The sequence below is a fragment of the Dendrobates tinctorius genome, unplaced genomic scaffold (assembly GCF_039654945.1).
Source record: "Dendrobates tinctorius isolate UK_male_01 unplaced genomic scaffold, ASM3965494v1 ptg000007l, whole genome shotgun sequence".
Classification (NCBI taxonomy): Eukaryota; Metazoa; Chordata; class Amphibia; order Anura; family Dendrobatidae; genus Dendrobates; species Dendrobates tinctorius.
This window is the reverse complement of record NW_027361675.1, coordinates 31,294,287-31,314,578: the sequence shown is the minus strand read 5'-3', so window position 1 is coordinate 31,314,578 and position 20,292 is coordinate 31,294,287. Positions and strand designations below refer to the sequence as shown.

Genomic DNA, 20,292 nt, shown 5'->3' with positions numbered 1-20,292 from the left:
ATGTAGAATATTTGTGATTATGAAAAACACAACAAAAAACAACTTGAGAATACACCCTTGACACCCTATGGGTAAGCTTACACTAGAGTAATACTTCACTTACTAACAATTGCCATACCTTTTTATTGCAATATTATTTCCCTTTTTTTTCCCCTCAGATCTTTTACATTTCTGAAAGCTTAGGAATAACAAAATTCCTAAATAGAGTAATGTGTATGAGGGTACCAAATATGCAGCTAATAGAGGGATCAATGAACGACCTCCATGCTGCCTAATGGACTCCACTAGCATAATTGCTTCGGAGGAAGAATAACCTTATGGCACACAGATATTCGTTAGAATTGTGGCTTTGTTAGATCATGTTGTAGCTGTCCTTTCCCTGCCAGAAACAGGAGCGGAGAGAGTTAGAGCTCGAAGCTCTAGAACTACAACTACTAAAAAGTTAGGGTGTGCGCACACGCTGCGCACACGCTGCGGATTGATCCGCTCGGATTTTGCAAAATCTGCAGTTAAATCAGCAGGTCAAAAGACCTGCGGTTTATCTGCGGATTAGCCCTGCGGTTTATCACCTCTACAATGGAGGAGATGGTAAACAGCAGCGGAATCCGCAGAGAGAATTGACATGAAACCGCACCGTCTGCACTGCGGTTTCCATTTCCCATAGGATATTATGGTACTGCACACACCCTTATATTTGAAGGGTGTTTTCTCTCAACAGCAATTTTAAGATCTCTCCACAAATCCGCACGAGAAAATCCGCAGCATGTGCACAGCGGTTTCCATTTCCCATAGGACATTATGGTACTGTACACCGCAGCAGAAACTGCTGCAGATCCGCAGGGCCAAAACCGCTACGGATCCGCAGTGTGTGCACACACCCTTAATCATTACAGATGGAGCAAGCCACACAGGTTTCTTGGACTGTAACCAAAGGATACAAACATTGCACAGTTTGTTTTACACTACAGTACACCTATGCAAATAAAATAACAGATTAACATGGAACACTTTTTTTTCCAAGCTTGTAATAAAGTTGTGGATTAATCTCTTAATACACTGCAAAAGTGGCAGATCGCATCAATTAATGGGGATCTAATTCTTTTAGCAAACAGTGTCTGAATTCTCTGCCTGGAATACCAACTGGGAAACTGGGCATTTTTGCCAACCATCTGGGCATTTCTGAAGAGTCGAGTCTTCTCTGGGGGTACATGTTTTCACCCCTTTCTACTTGATGCTGTCAATCACAGTTTGCCAGCTGATCTAGTAGTATGCGAGTCTCAGATGCTGCTGAGCTGTGATTGGCAGCATCTGAGAGGGAGGGATGAAATTTCTGACTCCCAGAGAAGACTCTAAAGAAACGCCCAGCTCCCAGTTGGTCTTTCAGGCAGAGATTTCACACACTGCGCTTCAGAAGAAAAATATTTCTTCAATGGAGTGATGTAGCGCAAAATGGAAAAGAGTGACAGAATCAGGGGAGATCAGTGATGTTTATGAAAGGGTTTACATTTTTTCAAGCACGTGATGGGTACTTTTTAAAAAGCATACATTTTAAGGACGCATCCAGTCAGGAGGCATTATAGCTAAAGAAAAAAAACAAACACACAAAATAGAGTATGGCCCTGTTCACACAGCTTTTCTGTTTGGGCGATTCAGACAGACCCCTTACAGGGCCATAAACTGCAATGAAAGGAACAGTTTTTGTTCTAGGAACGAGTCCGTGGTCTGCTACACCTTTGTGGCCATCTCAAAAAACTGAAACATTCAGAAATTCAACCCCATTTTTGTCATTAAAGTCTATGGGATTTGGACAGCATCAGCTTAGTGCACTGCAGAGAGCACTGTATGAGCAGAGCTTTAATTTGCTAAAACACAGAAAAGCATTCTCCTGACATCAAAGTGCAACAGAATACTGATAGTCAAAGGGTGAGCAACCTGCAGCCGTGGTGCAACTTCAACTCCCAGAATGCACTGAAAGCTGGCAGATATTGGAAAATAAGCAGTAGCTAAATAACTAAATTAAAGACTGCCTGCTCTGCAAAGAATGGATGGGAGGACTGAATATAGCCCACCTAGCAGAGTCCACCAGTGATCTGGTGGTTGCGTCCATACCTCTCCTATAGCAAAGTGCATGTTAAGTCAGATGTGCAAACCATTTTCTGGTTCAAGGGCCATATAGTCATGCTGAATCACTCCCAAGAGCCACAATTAAACATATAGGGATAGTACCATCTGAAACATTGCCAACATATCAAATTAAAAAGGCTGACATATTAGTCCAAAAAGTGGAACCTTGGATTGATGGAACAATAGGAGGCCCCATAACCTCCAATTAGCACTTATGAGAGGTGAAGGCCAAGCGTGAATGTGGCTCTCCCCATTGTAAACTTGAGTACCATAAACGACATTCTAGAGAGCCAGAAGCATAGATGGCCGCTTGTAAAACTTGTATACACATCCTTCTAGAGTGACAAAGACGTATTGGAACACCATTCTCCTAAAATTAATGGGACACACAGATGACTGTGTGCCACTCCTTTGTCCTACGATATGGAAACGGGCACATATAGGCAAGCATCTGTGACCAAACGGCTGGAAGTCACACAGATTGGCATAGTGGACCACATGCTTGGGCATCTGTAGTCAATGAATGAAATCCACGAGCCAAGTGCCAGTGGCAAACTTAGCTCATACTTATGAGAGAGGAAATGGGTCAGGGGAAATCTTTAATTAACGCCCCTCGTATAAGTCACCCATTTCTGCCTCCACCAGAGCCAATGTTTTCCCTGGTTTCGTACGTATTTGATTCACTAATATAGCGCCATTAATTTCACAGCTCGTTACAGACATCATATATATATAGTAAACTCTAGATATGAGCAGACATATAGATCACACACATTCTAGTTCCACGCAGAAGACTACAGGAGTGTTCGGTAAGAGCAGTAATCCACAGAGAAGACCTCTCAGAAACGGCTGCACATTAGGAAGCATGTGAAGATACAAGTTTAGACTAAGTAACTGCAGATCACAGATCTCCTGCCACAAAAGGCTGCCGTTTACCCAGGACAAAAATAGCTCCCATTTACATGATGTTACCGCTTCCAGGCAAGGCTCACGAGCCAGCACGCAGGCTATGCACAGCGGTTAGGAGACATGTCTGAGGTTTTATCACTTTCACGACAAGACCAGAGCAGCGGCCAGCGCTAATCCTGTCACTAAACTGAATGATACTAGAAAGAACCCCGACAGGGCCCTTTAGAGGTCAGTACAGATGTGGCACAGCATTGTAGCTGCCAGAAGGGACAATGTGAAGTTCGCTGCAAACAGTAACAGAACGCATGCAAGGTCTCATTCACACCTTCATTCAGTGCAACAGTGAAAAACTGAACAAAAAAAAAAAAAAAAAAAAAAACAACAAAACACATCCACTGCTCAACACACAACATGCCAGCAAAGTAGGGCTTAGGGTAGGACGGCATGTGTCACAACGCAGAAATGTGTGCTTGAATTAGGCACAACAGCACCACTAGAAATGGCTCCTAGCAACAACAGAAAAGGCACAGATTTAGCAAAACGTAATCCTTAGACGGTGCAAACTTAAGGGGGTTTTACCCTAAGCAATATCGCTAGCAATATCGCTAAAACGTCACTGGTTTTGTGACGTTATAGCGATATTGCTAGCGATATCGCTATGTGTGATACTTACCAGCGACCGGCTCCCCCGCTGCTCATCGCTGATCGCGTGAGAATGTTCGGCTCCATTTCTCGTCGTCTGCTTCCTGCTGGGCTTCCTGCTGTGACGTCCAGCGACGCGTGGAGGCGGGCGGGAGGACGCAGGATCGCTGTGTGTGAATGGTAAGTATCGTGCGCTGCGTCGCTGCTGCATCGCTGCGAGATCTTTCTGTATGAAAGCTCACTAGCGATCATTTAGCGATGCACCAGCGATCCTGACCGGGTCGGATCGCTGGTTGGATCGCTGGTGCATCGCTAAATGTAAAAGGGCCTTTAGGCCATACTTACACTGAAAGATTTTCATGAACGGGCATTCTTAAAAACAGTGTAAACAGGCTGTGGATCACCCAATGAGCACAACGCTTGTTCGTAGGTGAAATGATTTTTGGTGCAGCACGACAGATCATCGTTCTCAGTGATGGATCATCCTGTGTAATCAGGACCTGCGCTGCCGAGAACAATGGCGACCTATGTGCACCGAGTGATCTATTACAGATTGGTCACTGCACTGTCGTAAAGACGCAGCAATCAGCGGTTGTTTCATGCCTCTGGTCACTCAGTGTAAATGGACCCGACAATGATATGGATCGCTGGTGCATCGCTAAGTGGTCGCTAGTGAGCTGCCACACAGGCAGATCTCACCAGCGACATCGCTGGGGTCGGGGGTCGCTACTTACCTGTCAGACGCGGCGATCCAGACGTCCTCCCGTCGCTCGTCGGCGCCACAGGAAGCGCCCGACGAGAAATGATTCAGGACCTTCTCGCACGACCAGCGATAATCAGCGGGGGAGCCGGTCGGAGGCAAGTATCAGACATAGCGATATCACAAGCAATATCGCTGCTACGTCACAAAATCAGTGACTTTGCTAGCGATATTGCAGTGTATAACGGGGGCTTTAGACTAGACAAGTCTTGACATGCACCATATTTAGCAATTCCTGCGGTCTGTCGGTTTTTAGGCCTGGTCTAAGCTGATGGCAACTATTAGATAGGGGCTTTACTGACTACCAATTCTATTAGAGGGCATTCTTTGTGCACAAATGTGAGTCACAATGTGTTTCTAAGCTACGCCCCTTTCCCAATAAGCCATGCCCTTTTACGAGGCCACGCCGCCAATTAGGATAAGCCACAAAGTGTTTCTACAACACATAAATATGGTGCAAGTCATGAAAAGCAGTTTTTTGGTACAAATGACATCCTGCTTGTCACACCAACGGTACCTAAGGTGCCCACTCTATGACAAGTGACTATAGTCAGTGTTATTTTGTTATATCAGTAGCCAGGGCCTCATCATTGAAAACAAAGATGAGATTCTCTCAAAATTCACAGACTAAAGGGGGTTTTACACTAAGCGATATCGCTAGCAATATCGCTAAAACGTCACTGGTTTTGTGACGTTATAGCGATATCGCTATGTGTGATACTTTCCTCCGACCGGCTCCCCTGTCCATCGCTGATCGCGCGAGAATGTCCGGCTCCATTTCTCGTCGGGCGCTTCCTGCTGTGACGTCCAGCGACACGTGGACGTCAGGCGGGAGGACGTCTTCATCGCTGTGTGTGAATGGTAAGTATCGTGCGCTGCGTCGCTGCTGCATCGCTGTGAGATCTTTCTGTATGAAAGCTCACTAGCGATCATTTAGCGATACACCAGCGATCCTGACCGGGTCGGATCGCTGGTTGGATCGCTGGTGCATCGCTAAATGTAAAAGGGCCTTAAGGCTATGTGCACACGTTGCGGATTCTGCTGCGTTTCCGAAGCAGTTTCGCTGACCATGTACAGTACAATGAAACCCTATATATTTCCAATGATTTTCAAGGGCCGATAGACATGCATGAGCGATTTTGATCTGTGACTCCAGGAGAAAATGGAAAAAAAAAAAAAAAAAAACACGGACATGTAAACAGCCCCATAGACTATAATGGGTACATGTTCTATCCATGAAAAACATAACTAGAACACATAGGTGAAGATGTAACATCTGAATGAGGCCTAAAAGAAGTGTGCGCAAATGGCATTCCCTAATTTAATAAGCATCTATCACCAGCTACAGCCCATAAAGAAGTTGCCTTACCCACGCACCTGAATTGTGAACCCATTCTGAACCACCTCTTTCACCTACAATGGAAGGATTAGCTCCCGCCCTGGCGAGCTGGCACATCCACGTAAAAAAAAAAAAAAAAAAAAAAACGCATATTAATCAGAGGAAAAATTCTGCATACTACCTAAAAGAAGGAGCCCAGATCTGGTAGGCCAAGCTGATGTGAAGACAGACTCACAAGCATTGCCTCCTACATGAGCCCAGCAAACACTACCAATCTGCTAAGGCGGCTCGGGCTCCAATTTATTTAGAGGGAACCAAGTGGGAGATTCCAACAATTTTCACTCAAAAAGAGTCCCAGAGGAAACGCGCAAATTTTTGTGCAACACCTTGTTGATCAAAAACATTGCAACTTTTAGGCTGTGCGCACACATTGCGTTTTTTTTGCGTTTTTCCCCTGCGGAACTGCCGCAAAAAAAACCCCGCATCCAATGCAATCCTATGGGATTCCGCAATGCTGTGGATTTTTCAGCTGCGGAATCGCATAGTGGAAAAACACGCAGCATGTCCATTCTGTTTGCGGAATCGCAGCGATTCCGCACCCATAGGATTGCATTGATCGGCTTACTTTCTACATGTGGCTATGCCCACCATGCGCAAAGTAAGTGGATCTATTGCGGATGGTACACAGGGTCTGGAGGAGAGGAGACTCTCCTCCAGGCCCTGGGTACCATAATCCTGTAAAAAATAGAATAAAAATAAAAAATAGAGATATACTCACCCTCCGGCGGCCCCCCCGAAGTCCTCCCGGCCCTCACCACGCTCCTGACATCTTCCGGTCCCAGTAACAGTAATGCTTTGCGCGAATCACCACTGATGACACTACGCTCTCGCGAGCGTGTCGTCATCTCAGGTCCTTCGCACAAAGCATTACTGGGACTGGAAGATGCCGGGAGCAACGCAGATCCCATCGGGGGTCGTCGGAAGGTGAGAACAACAATATTTATTATTTTTATTATTTTAACATCCTATTTCCAAGCGATGCTAATCGCTTGGAATGCGCAACCATTCCGCAAGCGAAAAACGCTTGCAAAACGCTTGTTTTCCGGTGGAAAAACACATGCGAATTCGCATGCGTTTTACCAGCGGCGGGAATGCAGACATGTTGCGGAAATTTCCACAGCATTTCTACAACGTGAGTACATAGCATTACAATCTATCCACACGCTTCGCCATCTTTTTAAAAAGCGGATGAAACTTAGTTGGAGACTGTGTCCCAGAGTCGCCATAGTTTCTAGCAAAGTTTCACTAATTATTACAGAAATGCATTTCAGTCCACGACTAGAGTACATTTTCCAAAAGTGGAGCACGGGCCACTTAAAAGAGAAACCAAGTTCATAAACATGTGCATGCCTCTCGATGAATTTGGTGCATCTTACACCAAGGGATTCTCATTAGGATTGTTGTACAATATGGCAGTTGTTAATGAAATGTCCACTTTAAATGGCGTATTCTCAAGTTTGGAACTTATCCTATATACCACTTAGCCGCACGATAGTGTAGGACATTGCCCCAAAGTCCAGTCCTCAAGAGCCACCAACAGATTAAAATTTCAGGGTTTCCTTTGTAGTGTATGGGTGAAATATTACCTGGAATTACTAAGGCTACTTTCACACATCAGTTTTTTGCCGTCAGGCAGGATCCGGCTTTTTTTAGAAAAAACGGATCCGGCATAAATTTTGGAGAACTGTAGAAACGGATCCGTTTTCTTGCTGGATCCGTCTCTGTTCCTGGCGGCTGGCCAATTGGATCTGAGCATGCGCAGACTTAAAAAAACCGGATCCGGTTGCTGGATCCGTCTTTTTCTGGATCCGGCGCATTCCGGCGCCCATAGACTTTCATTGTAGCAAAAAGCTGGAAGCGCCGGATCCGGCGCTTCCGGCTTTTTCGCCGGAGACAAAAAACGTTACAGTAGACGTTTTTTCAAGACGCCGGAATGAGACAAGTTGCCGGATCCGGCAAAAAACGGATGAAACGCAATGCCATCCGGCGCTAATGCAAGTCAATGGGGAAAAAACGGATCCGGCATTGCATTTTGCCGGATCCGTTTTTTCCAAAAAAAGCCAGATCGCGCCTGAAGGCAAAAAACTGATGTGTGAAAGAGGCCTTAGGAAATCCTGAAAACATGACTTGTTGGTGGGTCTTGAGGACTGAATTTGGAGAACCCTGGTGTAGGATAATGTAGGATTCCTTGGGGCCCCACAAGGTGTGGAAGACTTCCGAGTGGAGCAGCCACAAAGCAATCACAAGGTGATATCTATAGTGATGGTGTCTTCAATGAGCCTACATTTATCCCCTATACTGTAAATATGAGATACCTGTTTTTTGCATGGTAAACCCCTATACATAAATTAAACATATCCAATAACAGCACCACACCAGTGTCTTATTCTAAACAAGACACAATATTACATTGTTTGCGCAAGTGTTACCTTATCTTCTTACTAGCCAAGACTACACAGTGAATGAAAGCAGGCTGATGTAGAAGGGGGAAAAGAAAATCAACATAGAATCGCAATGTCAAAATTTCCATGATGACTAATCAACATATTTGTGTCAACCAAGCAGCCGGCTCCAAACGTCTTACACTGAAGCCCAGGGCTTAGGAATATGCCATCTATGAAGTCTGCCCTTTCAACAGCCGCAAAGCAAACACTATTAAAAATGGAATAGATCCAGCCTCTAAGAAGCACCTAGAAATCAAATCTTACCTGTCAAGTCATGATGAATTAGGTCAGAAAAATGGGGATCATCTCCCCACCAAAATATCCACAGTTCTCTCCGGCCAGGACGCTGATCTCGACGCCACACGCTTAACACATCGGCTTTGAGACACCGACTGAAGCTGCTCAGAATGGGATCCTCTTCTGTAACTGGGAAGAGGATCGGAGCAGAGGTAGGGCCCTGCCATACAAACTGCTTCCATTTGATCCCTGTAAGGTCCGCCTGGAAGGAAAAGCACTTTGTTAGAGTCTTTCTTCTGGTTATGGGCACAATAGAATAAAGTCCTACATGGTATGGACAGTGGTGTGTAATGAAAGGCACGCCAAAGCATCCAGCCCCCTCCTGGAGAAACAGTGACTCCAAGTGAGAGGAGGAGGGGGTGCTGGACAGAAAGACGAGCTGTCGAGCTGGGAGAAGCACATTCCTGGACTATAATTACTCGGAACACAACAATACAAACATCTCAAGGTTTAACATTGTGATCACTGCCTAACAGCTGGAATCCCAACCTCACTTCAACTTCCCTTACAGGGACACAAAGAGGGGGGATGGGTGTAAGAGAGCACATCTCACTATTCCCACAGACAGCCAGGCTGTGTGATGCCTACCTCTGACGCGAGGACATTTCGACACTGGCATGTTACCAAGACGCAGGTCTAGAGCCAGCCACATACATGAGGATTTATCTGCAGACCACTGGGAGATTACACAAAATTTGGAGACATCTACTGAGAATCTGATGCATAGGCATCTTTAGACTGTGTTCACACAAGCGTCTTTCAGGGTCCGTTTATGGACTGCAATGGCTAGACTGAGCAAGCATAGCTAGCGGAACTTACAGCCCCATAGACACGTGATGCTGTAAGTTTGGGGGAGAGAACTCACGGTCAGTCCGGGCTGTATATGGACCATAAGAATAATCTTTTTATTTATATGAAATACTATCATGTGAACCTGGCCACATTCTTACGCATATGACCACCACTGACATTGTCACTAGCTGACAGCTTGTTTGGTCAAGTTTTCTCCCAACTCCTACCTAATAGCATGCTCAGCCAAAAAGTGTGTGCACATGTGTTTCCCAACACAGAAAGGAGAAGACGTCCCTGGCAGTGGTTTATCCTCCCCATCGGGAACAGGATTGGGCATTCGAATACATGTGTTTAAAACGCAGCAGAATATGTTGGCGCTATATAAAGATTAATTATTATTTCTCTCCAGCCCCTGCGGCCCCCAAATACATAAGGATCGGGCAACCTTCCTCTAATGCGTGTAGGGGCCTGGTAGATAGTGGAATGTGCCAGTGGTCTGCAGATAAGTCTCTCCTGTACATATCTATTCATTAGAATATCGGCCAACGGACTGATGACACTGGCTCCTCCAGTATAAAGACTAGAACAGGAGCTCTTCCCATCTACAATTTCTAAGAAAAACAAGTTTTCATGAAGCAGCTGCACATTTTATTTAAAAGCGTATTCTCCAAAGGGTATGCCAAAAATGATGCCTCTGCTGGGACCTCTGTCTGGCACCATGTCTGCTGTGACTAGAGCGGTGGCATGCATGTGTTCACTGCTATGGAACGTCTAAAAACAGCCACACAATGTCTATGGTGAAAAGACATCTTTAAAAACAGTGAGATGTACTAGCGGCCATAATGCTTGTGGCCCAACTTTCCAACAGGGGTTGTCTAGGATTAGAGACACATGGCTGCTTGATTTGGAAAACTGTACCAATCCTGACCATAGATGTGTCTGCTACTAAACTTAGCGCCACTTACAGAGAATGGAGCTACGTTACAGTACCATGGACTAAGGTGGCGCTGTTCCAAAGAGGGCATGCGTTTCTGATCCTGGAAAAGCTGGGTAATGAGCATTATCTCACACTGTCAGCCAGTGTCATGAACGACGAGTCCGTCTAGTAATGTAGAGGACGTTGCTGTTGAACTGTAGAAATGTCCACATTCTGGAGTCTAATGTATGAGAGTTAATAAAGAATGTAAGCTCAGAAATTCAATAGAAGTTTAGGGGAGCATTACTAAACCAATCATATATAAAATACAACCTTTATTGAAGCTTATCTAAAAACAAGACAACCACACAGAAAAATCACCAAATAACCGTGTCACCTATTATGGCCCTACACTGGGGCCCTGATAGCAGCTACCTAACAGCGGAGGTTGGCGCCCCCGCTCCACGATGGCTGACCCTATTACTCCTATATAACCCTGGACTGGTGCCACAAGCAGTCACTCATTTAACCAGGAAAGGAGTGTACAGGTGCTGCCAATATAAAATAGGTCAATAGGCAACAATAGAAAGGTGCAAAAAAAGTGCTGTAAACACAAGACAAAGTGACAAGTGCAAACAATTGAGTACATGACTGAATTGTTCCCTGTGACTGAACACCTTCCTGTCAGCAGAGGTTGGCACCCTACTGGTCAGCGGAATGGCGCCCCCGCTCCACGACGGCTATCCCTTAAATCACTGATATAACTATTAAATCCAATAAGGATAGCGCAAACTAAATAACCAGAAGGTACAATTTAACCCATTGGTCCATTATTGACCCATATACGAGAAAATATAAATCATATTGATAACAGTAAAAGGGTACTCAAAGTTAGTAGTTGATGACATGAAACCTCAACGCGTTTCTCCTATTCGGATCATCAGGAGGTAGATAATCAGATGCTGTGTGAAAATTGTGCTCAGGAACGTCTGACATGCGCAGTACATTGCGGGGGCCCGGGAGATGATCTGGGCATGCGCGGGAATAAGCGGCAGTCCTTTGCCTATAGAGATATCTGACCTGCGCAGTAGACTGCTGACCTGCGCCTCTGCATGTGGAACAGCAAACGCACCCAGCGGCATCGCTCTCTGGCGGCACTTTCACAACAGCTGTGAGCTAATATGCACTCCATGTGGAACGCACGCCGACTATAACCGCCCAGTAGTCTATTAACTCATTGGCTACTAAGGTGATTGACAGCTGCATCCACCCATCATGGATTGATCTATTCATGTTACAAAGGATAACTGCAACCAGGCATGACATCTGATGCTCGGAGGGAACATTCATGATACATCATGGGCCTCCTGATGAACTCCTTTTACGGGAGGGAAACGCGTAGAGGCGATTTTTCATTGGCCATGAGCTAAGTTCTTACATATTTGTCAATTTTGTTGATTTAATACTTGGGGATAGTGCAATTTGAGCCGGGTGATCAATGGCTTATTGTTTTTGGGCATGAAGCAATATGAAAATATTCTGTTATGGGGGATTAGAGGTAATAGCAGCGGTTGGTGATTTGAGAAATGTTTATTAATGCTGTTTAAGAATACTCAGATGGTTGTATATCTGTTTTGATTGATACCTTACCCCCGTTATTTGAAACTGCCTTTGTCAAAGTACTAATCACCCCGCCTATATATATTGAGGTGATTTTTCAGTGGCCATGAGCTAAGTTCTTACATATTTGTTAATTTGCTGATTTTTTTTTTTTTTTATTATTATTATTATTAAAACATTTTTTGTCTTTGGGGGGGATTTTTTCAGGGATAATTCTAATTTATTACCCCTGTCTCACTTGGCCATATGTTCTGACACCCTCTTTCCTCTTTCTGGGTGAGAAGTGTAGGGGTCAGTAAGGGTCAGCCCACGTGGAGCGGGGGCACCAGAGTAACGTAGGGTGTAAAAGCTCCGCTGTCAGGCAGGGAGACACCTAATTAGGGTTATTTAGACCCCTTTTCCTCCCAAAGCAAATGTTTACAAATCTGCCAAAAATTAGAGTTTTTTCCAGTTACTATTCCTTATATTTTTGTCTTGGTGGTTTGTGGCATGGGGTTATTATCTATTATATTTTTGTCCCCGGCCATCTGTTGTACTCCAAGCTGATGTCATTTAGATAGGAGTCAACAGGGTGATTAGGGAGAGCCGCCGAGGAGCGGGGGCGCCATTTGCGTATCAAGAGGGTGCCAACCTCCGCTGTCAGGTAGGAGAGAGATATAGGGCCCTATAGGGACAAATAGGTTTGTGACCCTCTACCTGACATTGGAACGACTCTCTAAGTGTTTGTGGCTGGATTTTGAAAATCAGCAATAAGTCTATTTTTGTTTGCCTGTTTTTTGAAGTTTTGAAAACTTTTTAATGATTGGTTAATAAAGTATCTTTTAAGGATTGATTTTTTTGTATATGAGCCGTTGAATAATTAATCCAGAATTATATTTATTAAGAATTTTTGTTCCATAATAGGTGACAGTTATTTGGTGGTTTTTCTTTTGTGGTTGTCTTGTTTTTAGATAAGCTCCAATAAAGGTTGTATTTTATATATGATTGGTTTAGTAACATTCTGGAGTCTGGGACAGCTGGGTAGTAGAGTGGCCACCTTTCCCAGAAACACATACAACCATAAGGCTATGTGCACACGCTGCGGTTCCGCTGCGATTTTGGCCGCTGCGGATCTGCAGCAGTTCTGCAGACAGTGTACAGTAGCATGTTATCCTATGGGATTTACAATCTGCTGTGCACATGCTGCGGATTTTTAACTGCGGAAAAGCTGCGGTTTTGAATCCGCAGAAAGAAATGACATGTCACTTCTTTTCTGCGGATTCTGCTGCGGTTTACCATCTCCTCCATTGTAGAGATGATAAACCGCAGGGGAAAACCGCAGAGCATTTTACCTGCGGTTCCACAGATACAAATCCGCAGACCAATCCGCAGCGTGTGCACATAGCCTAAGAGTGCAGCACGCCCCAGAAGCTCCACCTAAAAAAACATATTCCATGTGCAAGAATTAAGAAGTCCTAAAGGTTTTCTACAGAATAGTGCGCCAGCTAAATAGAGACCCTGATAAGATTAGCCTGGGGAAAAGCAATGCCACAAGGTCAGGGACTAGACCGAGAACTGAGCAGTAGCCAAGAGACGGCAGATAGTGATGTTGTAAGATCCACCTCACCGCAGAAAACGAGCCATGTACAAGAGGAAGGGAACAAGATACGAGGCAGAAATGCTGGAGAAAAGGCAAGGCGCAGCCCGGATGGCTCCATACACAAGAGTCCTAGACAGATAAACACCGGCTAACAAAGTTCTGGCCTGAGCCGGCAGCACAGGCAGGAAAATGGCTGCTTCCTGCCTCCTCCCACACAGGAGAATAGGAAGAGGCTGAGGAGAGGAACAAGTCCAAAGAAAGTTTAGGAACACAATGTATGGAAGGGGATAGAGAATATGAAAGACAGGAGATGTGAGGGATGGATCTGGATCCATAGACGGTAGATCTCCACAGATCAGGAGATCTGTCCATAGAGTATAGATCCACAGCTATAAAGATCTCTATAGATACAGCTAGATCCACAGCTATATATGGCTAGAGGGATCTCCATAGACGAGGATAGATCCACAGCTATATGGCTAGAGGGATCTCCATAGACGAGGATAGATCCACAGCTATATGGCTAGAGGAGTCTCCATAGACGAGGATAGATCCACAGCTATATGGCTAGAGGAGTCTCCATAGACGAGGATAGATCCACAGCTATATGGCTAGAGGGATCTCCATAGACGAGGATAGATCCACAGCTATATGGCTAGAGGAGTCTCCATAGACGAGGATAGATCCACAGCTATATGGCTAGAGGGATCTCCATAGACGAGGATAGATCCACAGCTATATGGCTAGAGGAGTCTCCATAGACGAGGATAGATCCACAGCTATATGGCTAGAGGGATCTCCATAGACGAGGATAGATCCACAGCTATATGGCTAGAGGAATCTCCATAGACGAGGATAGATCCACAGCTATATGGCTAGAGGAGTCTCCATAGACGAGGATAGATCCACAGCTATATGGCTAGAGGAGTCTCCATAGACGAGGATAGATCCACAGCTATATGGCTAGAGGAGTCTCCATAGACGAGGATAGATCCACAGCTATATGGCTAGAGGAGTCTCCATAGACGAGGATAGATCCACAGCTATATGGCTAGAGGGATCTCCATAGACGAGGATAGATCCACAGCTATATGGCTAGAGGGATCTCCACAGACGAGGATAGATCCACAGCTATATGGCTAGAGGGACCTCCATAGACGAGGATAGATCCACAGCTATATGGCTAGAGGGATCTCCATAGACGAGGATAGATCCACAGCTATATGGATCTCCATAGACGAGGATAGATCCACAGCTATATGGCTAGAGGGATCTCCATAGACGAGGATAGATCCACAGCTATATGGCTAACGGGATCTCCATAGAAGAGGATAGATCCACAGCTATATAGCTAGAAGGATCCCCATGGGTGAGAATAGATCCACAGCTATATGGATCTCCATAGGTGAGAACAGATCCACAGCTATATAGCTAGAAGAATCTCCATAGATGAGGATAGATCCACAGCTATATAGCTAGAAGAATCTCCATTGATGAGGATGGATCCATAGCTATATGGATCTCCATAGGTAAGGATAGATCTACAGCTATATGGCTAGAAGGATCTCCATAGGCGAGGATAGATCCACAGCTATATGGCTAGCGGGATCTCCATAGGCGACGATAGATCCACAGCTATATGGCTAGAGGGATCTCCATAGGCGACGATAGATCCACAGCTATATGGCTAGAGGGATCTCCATAGGCGACGATAGATCCACAGCTATATGGCTAGAGGGATCTCCATAGGTGACGATAGATCCACAGCTATATGGATCTCCATAGGTGACGATAGATCCACAGCTATATGGATCTCCATAGGTGACGATAGATCCACAGCTATATGGATCTCCATAGGTGACGATAGATCCACAGCTATATGGATCTCCATAGGTGACGATAGATCCACAGCTATATGGATCTCCATAGGTGACGATAGATCCACAGCTATATGGATCTCCATAGGTGACGATAGATCCACAGCTATATGGATCTCCATAGGTGACGATAGATCCACAGCTATATGGATCTCCATAGGTGACGATAGATCCACAGCTATATGGATCTCCATAGGTGACGATAGATCCACAGCTATATGGATCTCCATAGGTGACGATAGATCCACAGCTATATGGATCTCCATAGGTGACAATAGATCCACAGCTATATGGATCTCCATAGGTGACGATAGATCCACAGCTATATGGATCTCCATAGGTGACAATAGATCCACAGCTATATGGATCTCCATAGGTGACAATAGATCCACAGCTATATGGCTAGAGGGATCTCCATAGAGAACAGAGCCACAGAGAGCAGGATCTCCACACAGAAGGACAGATCTGGCCAGAAGGCTGGACCAGACACGATCGTGCTCTGCACTCACCAGACAGAAGAGGTTGGAGTGGCAATCCTCCAGACTGGCCCCGTTCGGCACAAAGCATGAACTCATCCTCACAGGCAGGGATCACACGCCATTATCCCACCCGAACAAGAAAGAGACACAGCAGCAGTGGCGGGAGCGGCGATCACCTCCGGTCACCAGCAGACCGCCATCCTCAGAGTCCAGGCCGGCTCCCGATCAGTCGCTGCCCATCACACGTGACCCGGGCTGGAGGGAACACAATGTAGCGCGGTCGGTCCGCAGCAGTAGCGCCGTTACCAGCCCCGGGATCCGGGCGGTGTCTCAGTCCTCCCTCCCCCGCCGCTGGTCCCCCTGCTCGGGGCGCAGAGCATGGCGGGAACCCCCGGTCACCGGAGCGCTGGGGGGACGCTAGGCCTCCACCTGAGGAGCCCAGGACACAAAGGAAAGCGCAGAGGCCGCCGGCAGTCCCGGGTGCTCCTCGGCTTCTTTTCTCACAGGTTCGCCATTTTCCTCTCCTCCGCCTCCTCCCGACTCTCCTCCTGCGCACACACAAGTAGTTGCCGATGCCGACCCCCGACAGACCGTCTCCTCAGCGCCTTGTGGCAGGAGAGTCCCCAGCGGTGGGACGTAATCCGTAGTCACCAAAAATCGGATCAATGTCGGGCCAGCTTTCCCATTTGAATTTACAGATTCCTTTCTTTAATGGCGGCCGCGGTGCCTGCCCGGCCTCTCGCCGGTGGTTGGTTAGATTGCCGTCATGTGGCCAAAAGATACCTTCCCTGATTGGTTAGTCTAGGTTGTAGACTGGAACGAAGCGAGTGGGGGAGGATCGGAGAGGTTGTCATAGGAAGAGACCACTAGGGGGCGAGGTATGAGACCGTATTAGAGTGTGCGCCGCCTGCTGGTCAGGAGCTGCTACTACAGTCTGCTGTGCTAATGAAGTTCCTGGAAAGTTCAGTACAGGCTATACATTGTAGCTTCGGAGTATTCTGTCACTCAGGCTGGCTGGATGAGAACAGCACAGAGCCTTCTAGGCAGTGAAGCCAGGACCTTCCTTGTTCTGATCTGCCATGTTACTGGAAACTGAAGGACACGCGAGGTATGGGGGAGGGGGCCGGGAACAGAGTAGTGTTCCTGAAATAACCTCCATATCCACAGATGAGCAGATCAAACGTGTGCATGCTGTCCGTATGCAGGGCAGTTTCTAGGGAATTTGGCCAACATCGAAAAAGCAACCCCCCCCAACATTAACATGCTGAATACTTTGGATAAACGTGTCCTCATGTCACTGTTATTAGCGGCAGCAGGTGTAGGTTGATAGGCGTAAAGGTACTGTCACACTTAGCGATGTACCAGCGATCCCGACCAGCGATATGACGCAGTCAGGATTGCTGATACATCGCTAAGTGGTCGCTAGTGAGCTGCCACACAGGCAGATCTCACCAGCGACATCGCTGGGGACGGGGGTCGCTACTTACCTGTCACACTAGGCGATCCTGCGTCCTCCCGCCCGCGTCCACGCGTCGCTCGTCGTCACAGCAGGAAGCGCCGCAGGAAGCTGACGATGAGAAACAGTCCTGAACGTTCTCGCGCGATCAGCGATAACCAGCGGGGGAGCCGGTCGTAGGTAAGTATCAGACACAGAGATATCGCTAGCAATATCGCTATAACGTCACTAGTTATAGCGATATTGCTAGCGATATCTCTTAGTGTGACATGCCCTTAATAGTCCCAAAAGCCTCCGCTTGCTGTCATTGTTATCACCTTACTATAATGCTCCTCATTCTCCGCCGATCGCTGGCAGAGCAGGGGAGAATGATGAGAGCCGTCTTCAGCACCCGCTGCCGGGGAGCAGTGCTTATTGTAGCGCTTCTTCCCTGGCTGCCTCCTGTGTTGTACTGATATGTGTGCCGCAAGTATTAGGCTAGTTTCACACTAGCGTTTATTCAGCGCCGCTAAGCCCGGCTCCCTGCCCTCCCCATCCGGTCATCGCCGCCTACTATCGCACATGGACGCTTGCGATCTGCGCACCCTATCTTTAGCATAGGGTGCTCAGATCGTGCGCTAGTAGGATTTTGGTGTGCGCTGCGCACTTTTGAAGGTGCGCCGAGCGCGCCGAAATGCAACATGCTGCGTTCGGCGCACACGGGCGCACCTTCAAAAGTGCGCAGCGCACGCCAAAATCCTACTAGCGCACGATCTGAGCACCCTATGCTAAAGATAGGGTGCGCAGATCGCAAGCATCCATGTGCGATAGTAGGCGGCGATGACCGGATGGGGAGGGCAGGGGGCGGGGCTTAGCTGCGCCGTGCGCTGCGTGGAATTAACGCTAGTGTGAAACTAGCCTTACACACTCAGTCACGGATATCTCCGGTACCGGTTTTTCCGGTACAAGAAATATCAGGACGTGTGAAACCGGCCTCACACACAGTGACTCACAGACCCTGCGCTATCAATCTGCAAATTGCAAAGATTGCAGTGTGTGAACAATGTATGTAAGACATCCATCTCTATTCTAGGAAGCAATGGTTTTCATTTGGGATGATAACGTATGAGAATAACGAGTGGCTCCCGTCCCGTCACTGGGGCAGACACCGGGGTGTATACACATCACTGGGGCAGACATTGGGATGTTTACATCACTGAGGCAGACACTGGGGTATATACAGATCACTGGGGCAGACAGTGGGGTATATACACATCACTGGGGCAGACACCGCGGTATATACACATCACTGACGCAGACATTGGGGTATTTACATCACTGAGGCAGACACTGGGGTATATACACATCACTGGGGCAGACACTGGGGTATATACAGATCACTGGGGCAGACACTGGGATATATACAGATCACTGGGGCAGGCACTGGGGTATACACACATATCACTGGGGCAGACACTGGGGTATATACATCACTGGGGCAGACACTGTGGTATATACACATCACAGGGGCAGACACTGGGGTATATACACATCACTGTGGCAGACACTGTGGTATATACACATCACTGGGGCAGACACTGGGGTATACACACATATCACTGGGGCAGACACTGGGGTATATACAGATCCCTTGGGCAGACACTGGGATATATACACATCACTGGGGCAGACACTGGGGTATATACATCACTGGGACAGACACTGGGGTATATACACATCAATGGGGCAGACACTGGGGTATATACAGACACTGTGGTATATACACATCACTGGGGCAGACACTGGGGTATATACATCACTAGGGCAGACACTGGGGTATATACATCACTGGGGCAGACACGGGTATATACACATCACTGGGGCAGACACTGGGGTATATACAGACACTGGGGCAGACACTGAGGTATATACAAACACTGAGGTATATACACATCACTGGGGCAGACACTGGGGTATATACAGATACTGGGGTATATACACATCACTGGGGCCGAGACTGTGCATACAGTAACAGATGCTCCATGTCTGGACTCACCCAGATCCTGATGAGGGGAATATGAAAGGCGGGAACGCAGAGCAGATTCCATAGACAATACAGGCACAGAGCAGACTCCATAGAGACAACGGGACAGAGCACAAACTTCGCCCACAGAAAAACTTCCTTGCCGGAGTCAGACATGTGACACAGCAGAGGTTACAGGGAGAGTCGGCACCACGTTATCTGACGGGGGCCGCTCTGCCGCCCCCTGTCTTCAGGAAGCACTGCCACCTGAGGCAAATAGCTCAACTTGGCTCATGATAGGTGCGGCCCTGCAGGCGCCCCCTGGCTTGGGTGGCGCCCCGGGCGATCGCACCCCCTGTCCCCGCCTAAAAACAGCCCTGTCCGTATGTAGGCCTGATGGCCGCAGACTAGTGATGTAGCTCACATGGGTGTGGACCGCGCACGAATCTGACCAGACTCGCCCATAAAGCTAATCGGGTGCATGAAATGAATGGATGTAATCCAGACACCATCTATACGGGATCCGCAGATTCATTGCAATCATTAACTTATACTTTTCTGCCAACAAGAGTGTCCGATGAGGGTCATCCTTATTTAGGGTATGTACACACGTTAGAGATTACCCTGCCGATTTTTCCACGTGGATTTTGCTAAATCCGCAGGTAAAATTACCTGCGTATTTAGTGCAGATTTCCTGCAGATTTTCTGCAGATTTTGTGCGGATTTCCCCTGTGTTTTGACACCTGTGGATTTCTATAATGGAGCAGGTGTAAAAACGCTGCGGATCCGCGCAAAAAATTGACATGCTGTGGATTCAAATCTGCAGAAATTCTGCACGGAGAAATCCACAGCATGTGCACAGCGTTTTTTGGTTTACATAGGATAACATGGTACTGTACACCACAGGAGAATCTGCTGCGGATCCGCAGTAGAATCCGCAATGTGTGCACAGACCCTTACTGGCAATGGAAAATTGAATAGTTGCAGGATTTCAGA

The 20,292-nt window shown here is 47.0% G+C and overlaps 1 protein-coding gene across 2 annotated transcripts in view; it reads right to left on the bottom strand.

Annotated features, from left to right (window-relative positions):
* Positions 1-16,589, bottom strand: part of MED13 (mediator complex subunit 13) — a 158,959-nt gene extending 142,370 nt beyond the window's left edge. For both annotated transcript variants that reach the window (XM_073573172.1, XM_073573177.1), the window contains exons 1-2: positions 15,869-16,589; positions 8,543-8,777 (exon numbers count right to left, since the gene is read on the bottom strand). In XM_073573172.1, coding sequence (XP_073429273.1) covers positions 8,543-8,777; positions 15,869-15,934 — 301 coding nt within the window. In that variant the 5' untranslated portion in view covers positions 15,935-16,589. The remainder of the gene's footprint in view (positions 1-8,542; positions 8,778-15,868) is intronic.
* Positions 16,590-20,292: the final 3,703 nt, after the last annotated feature.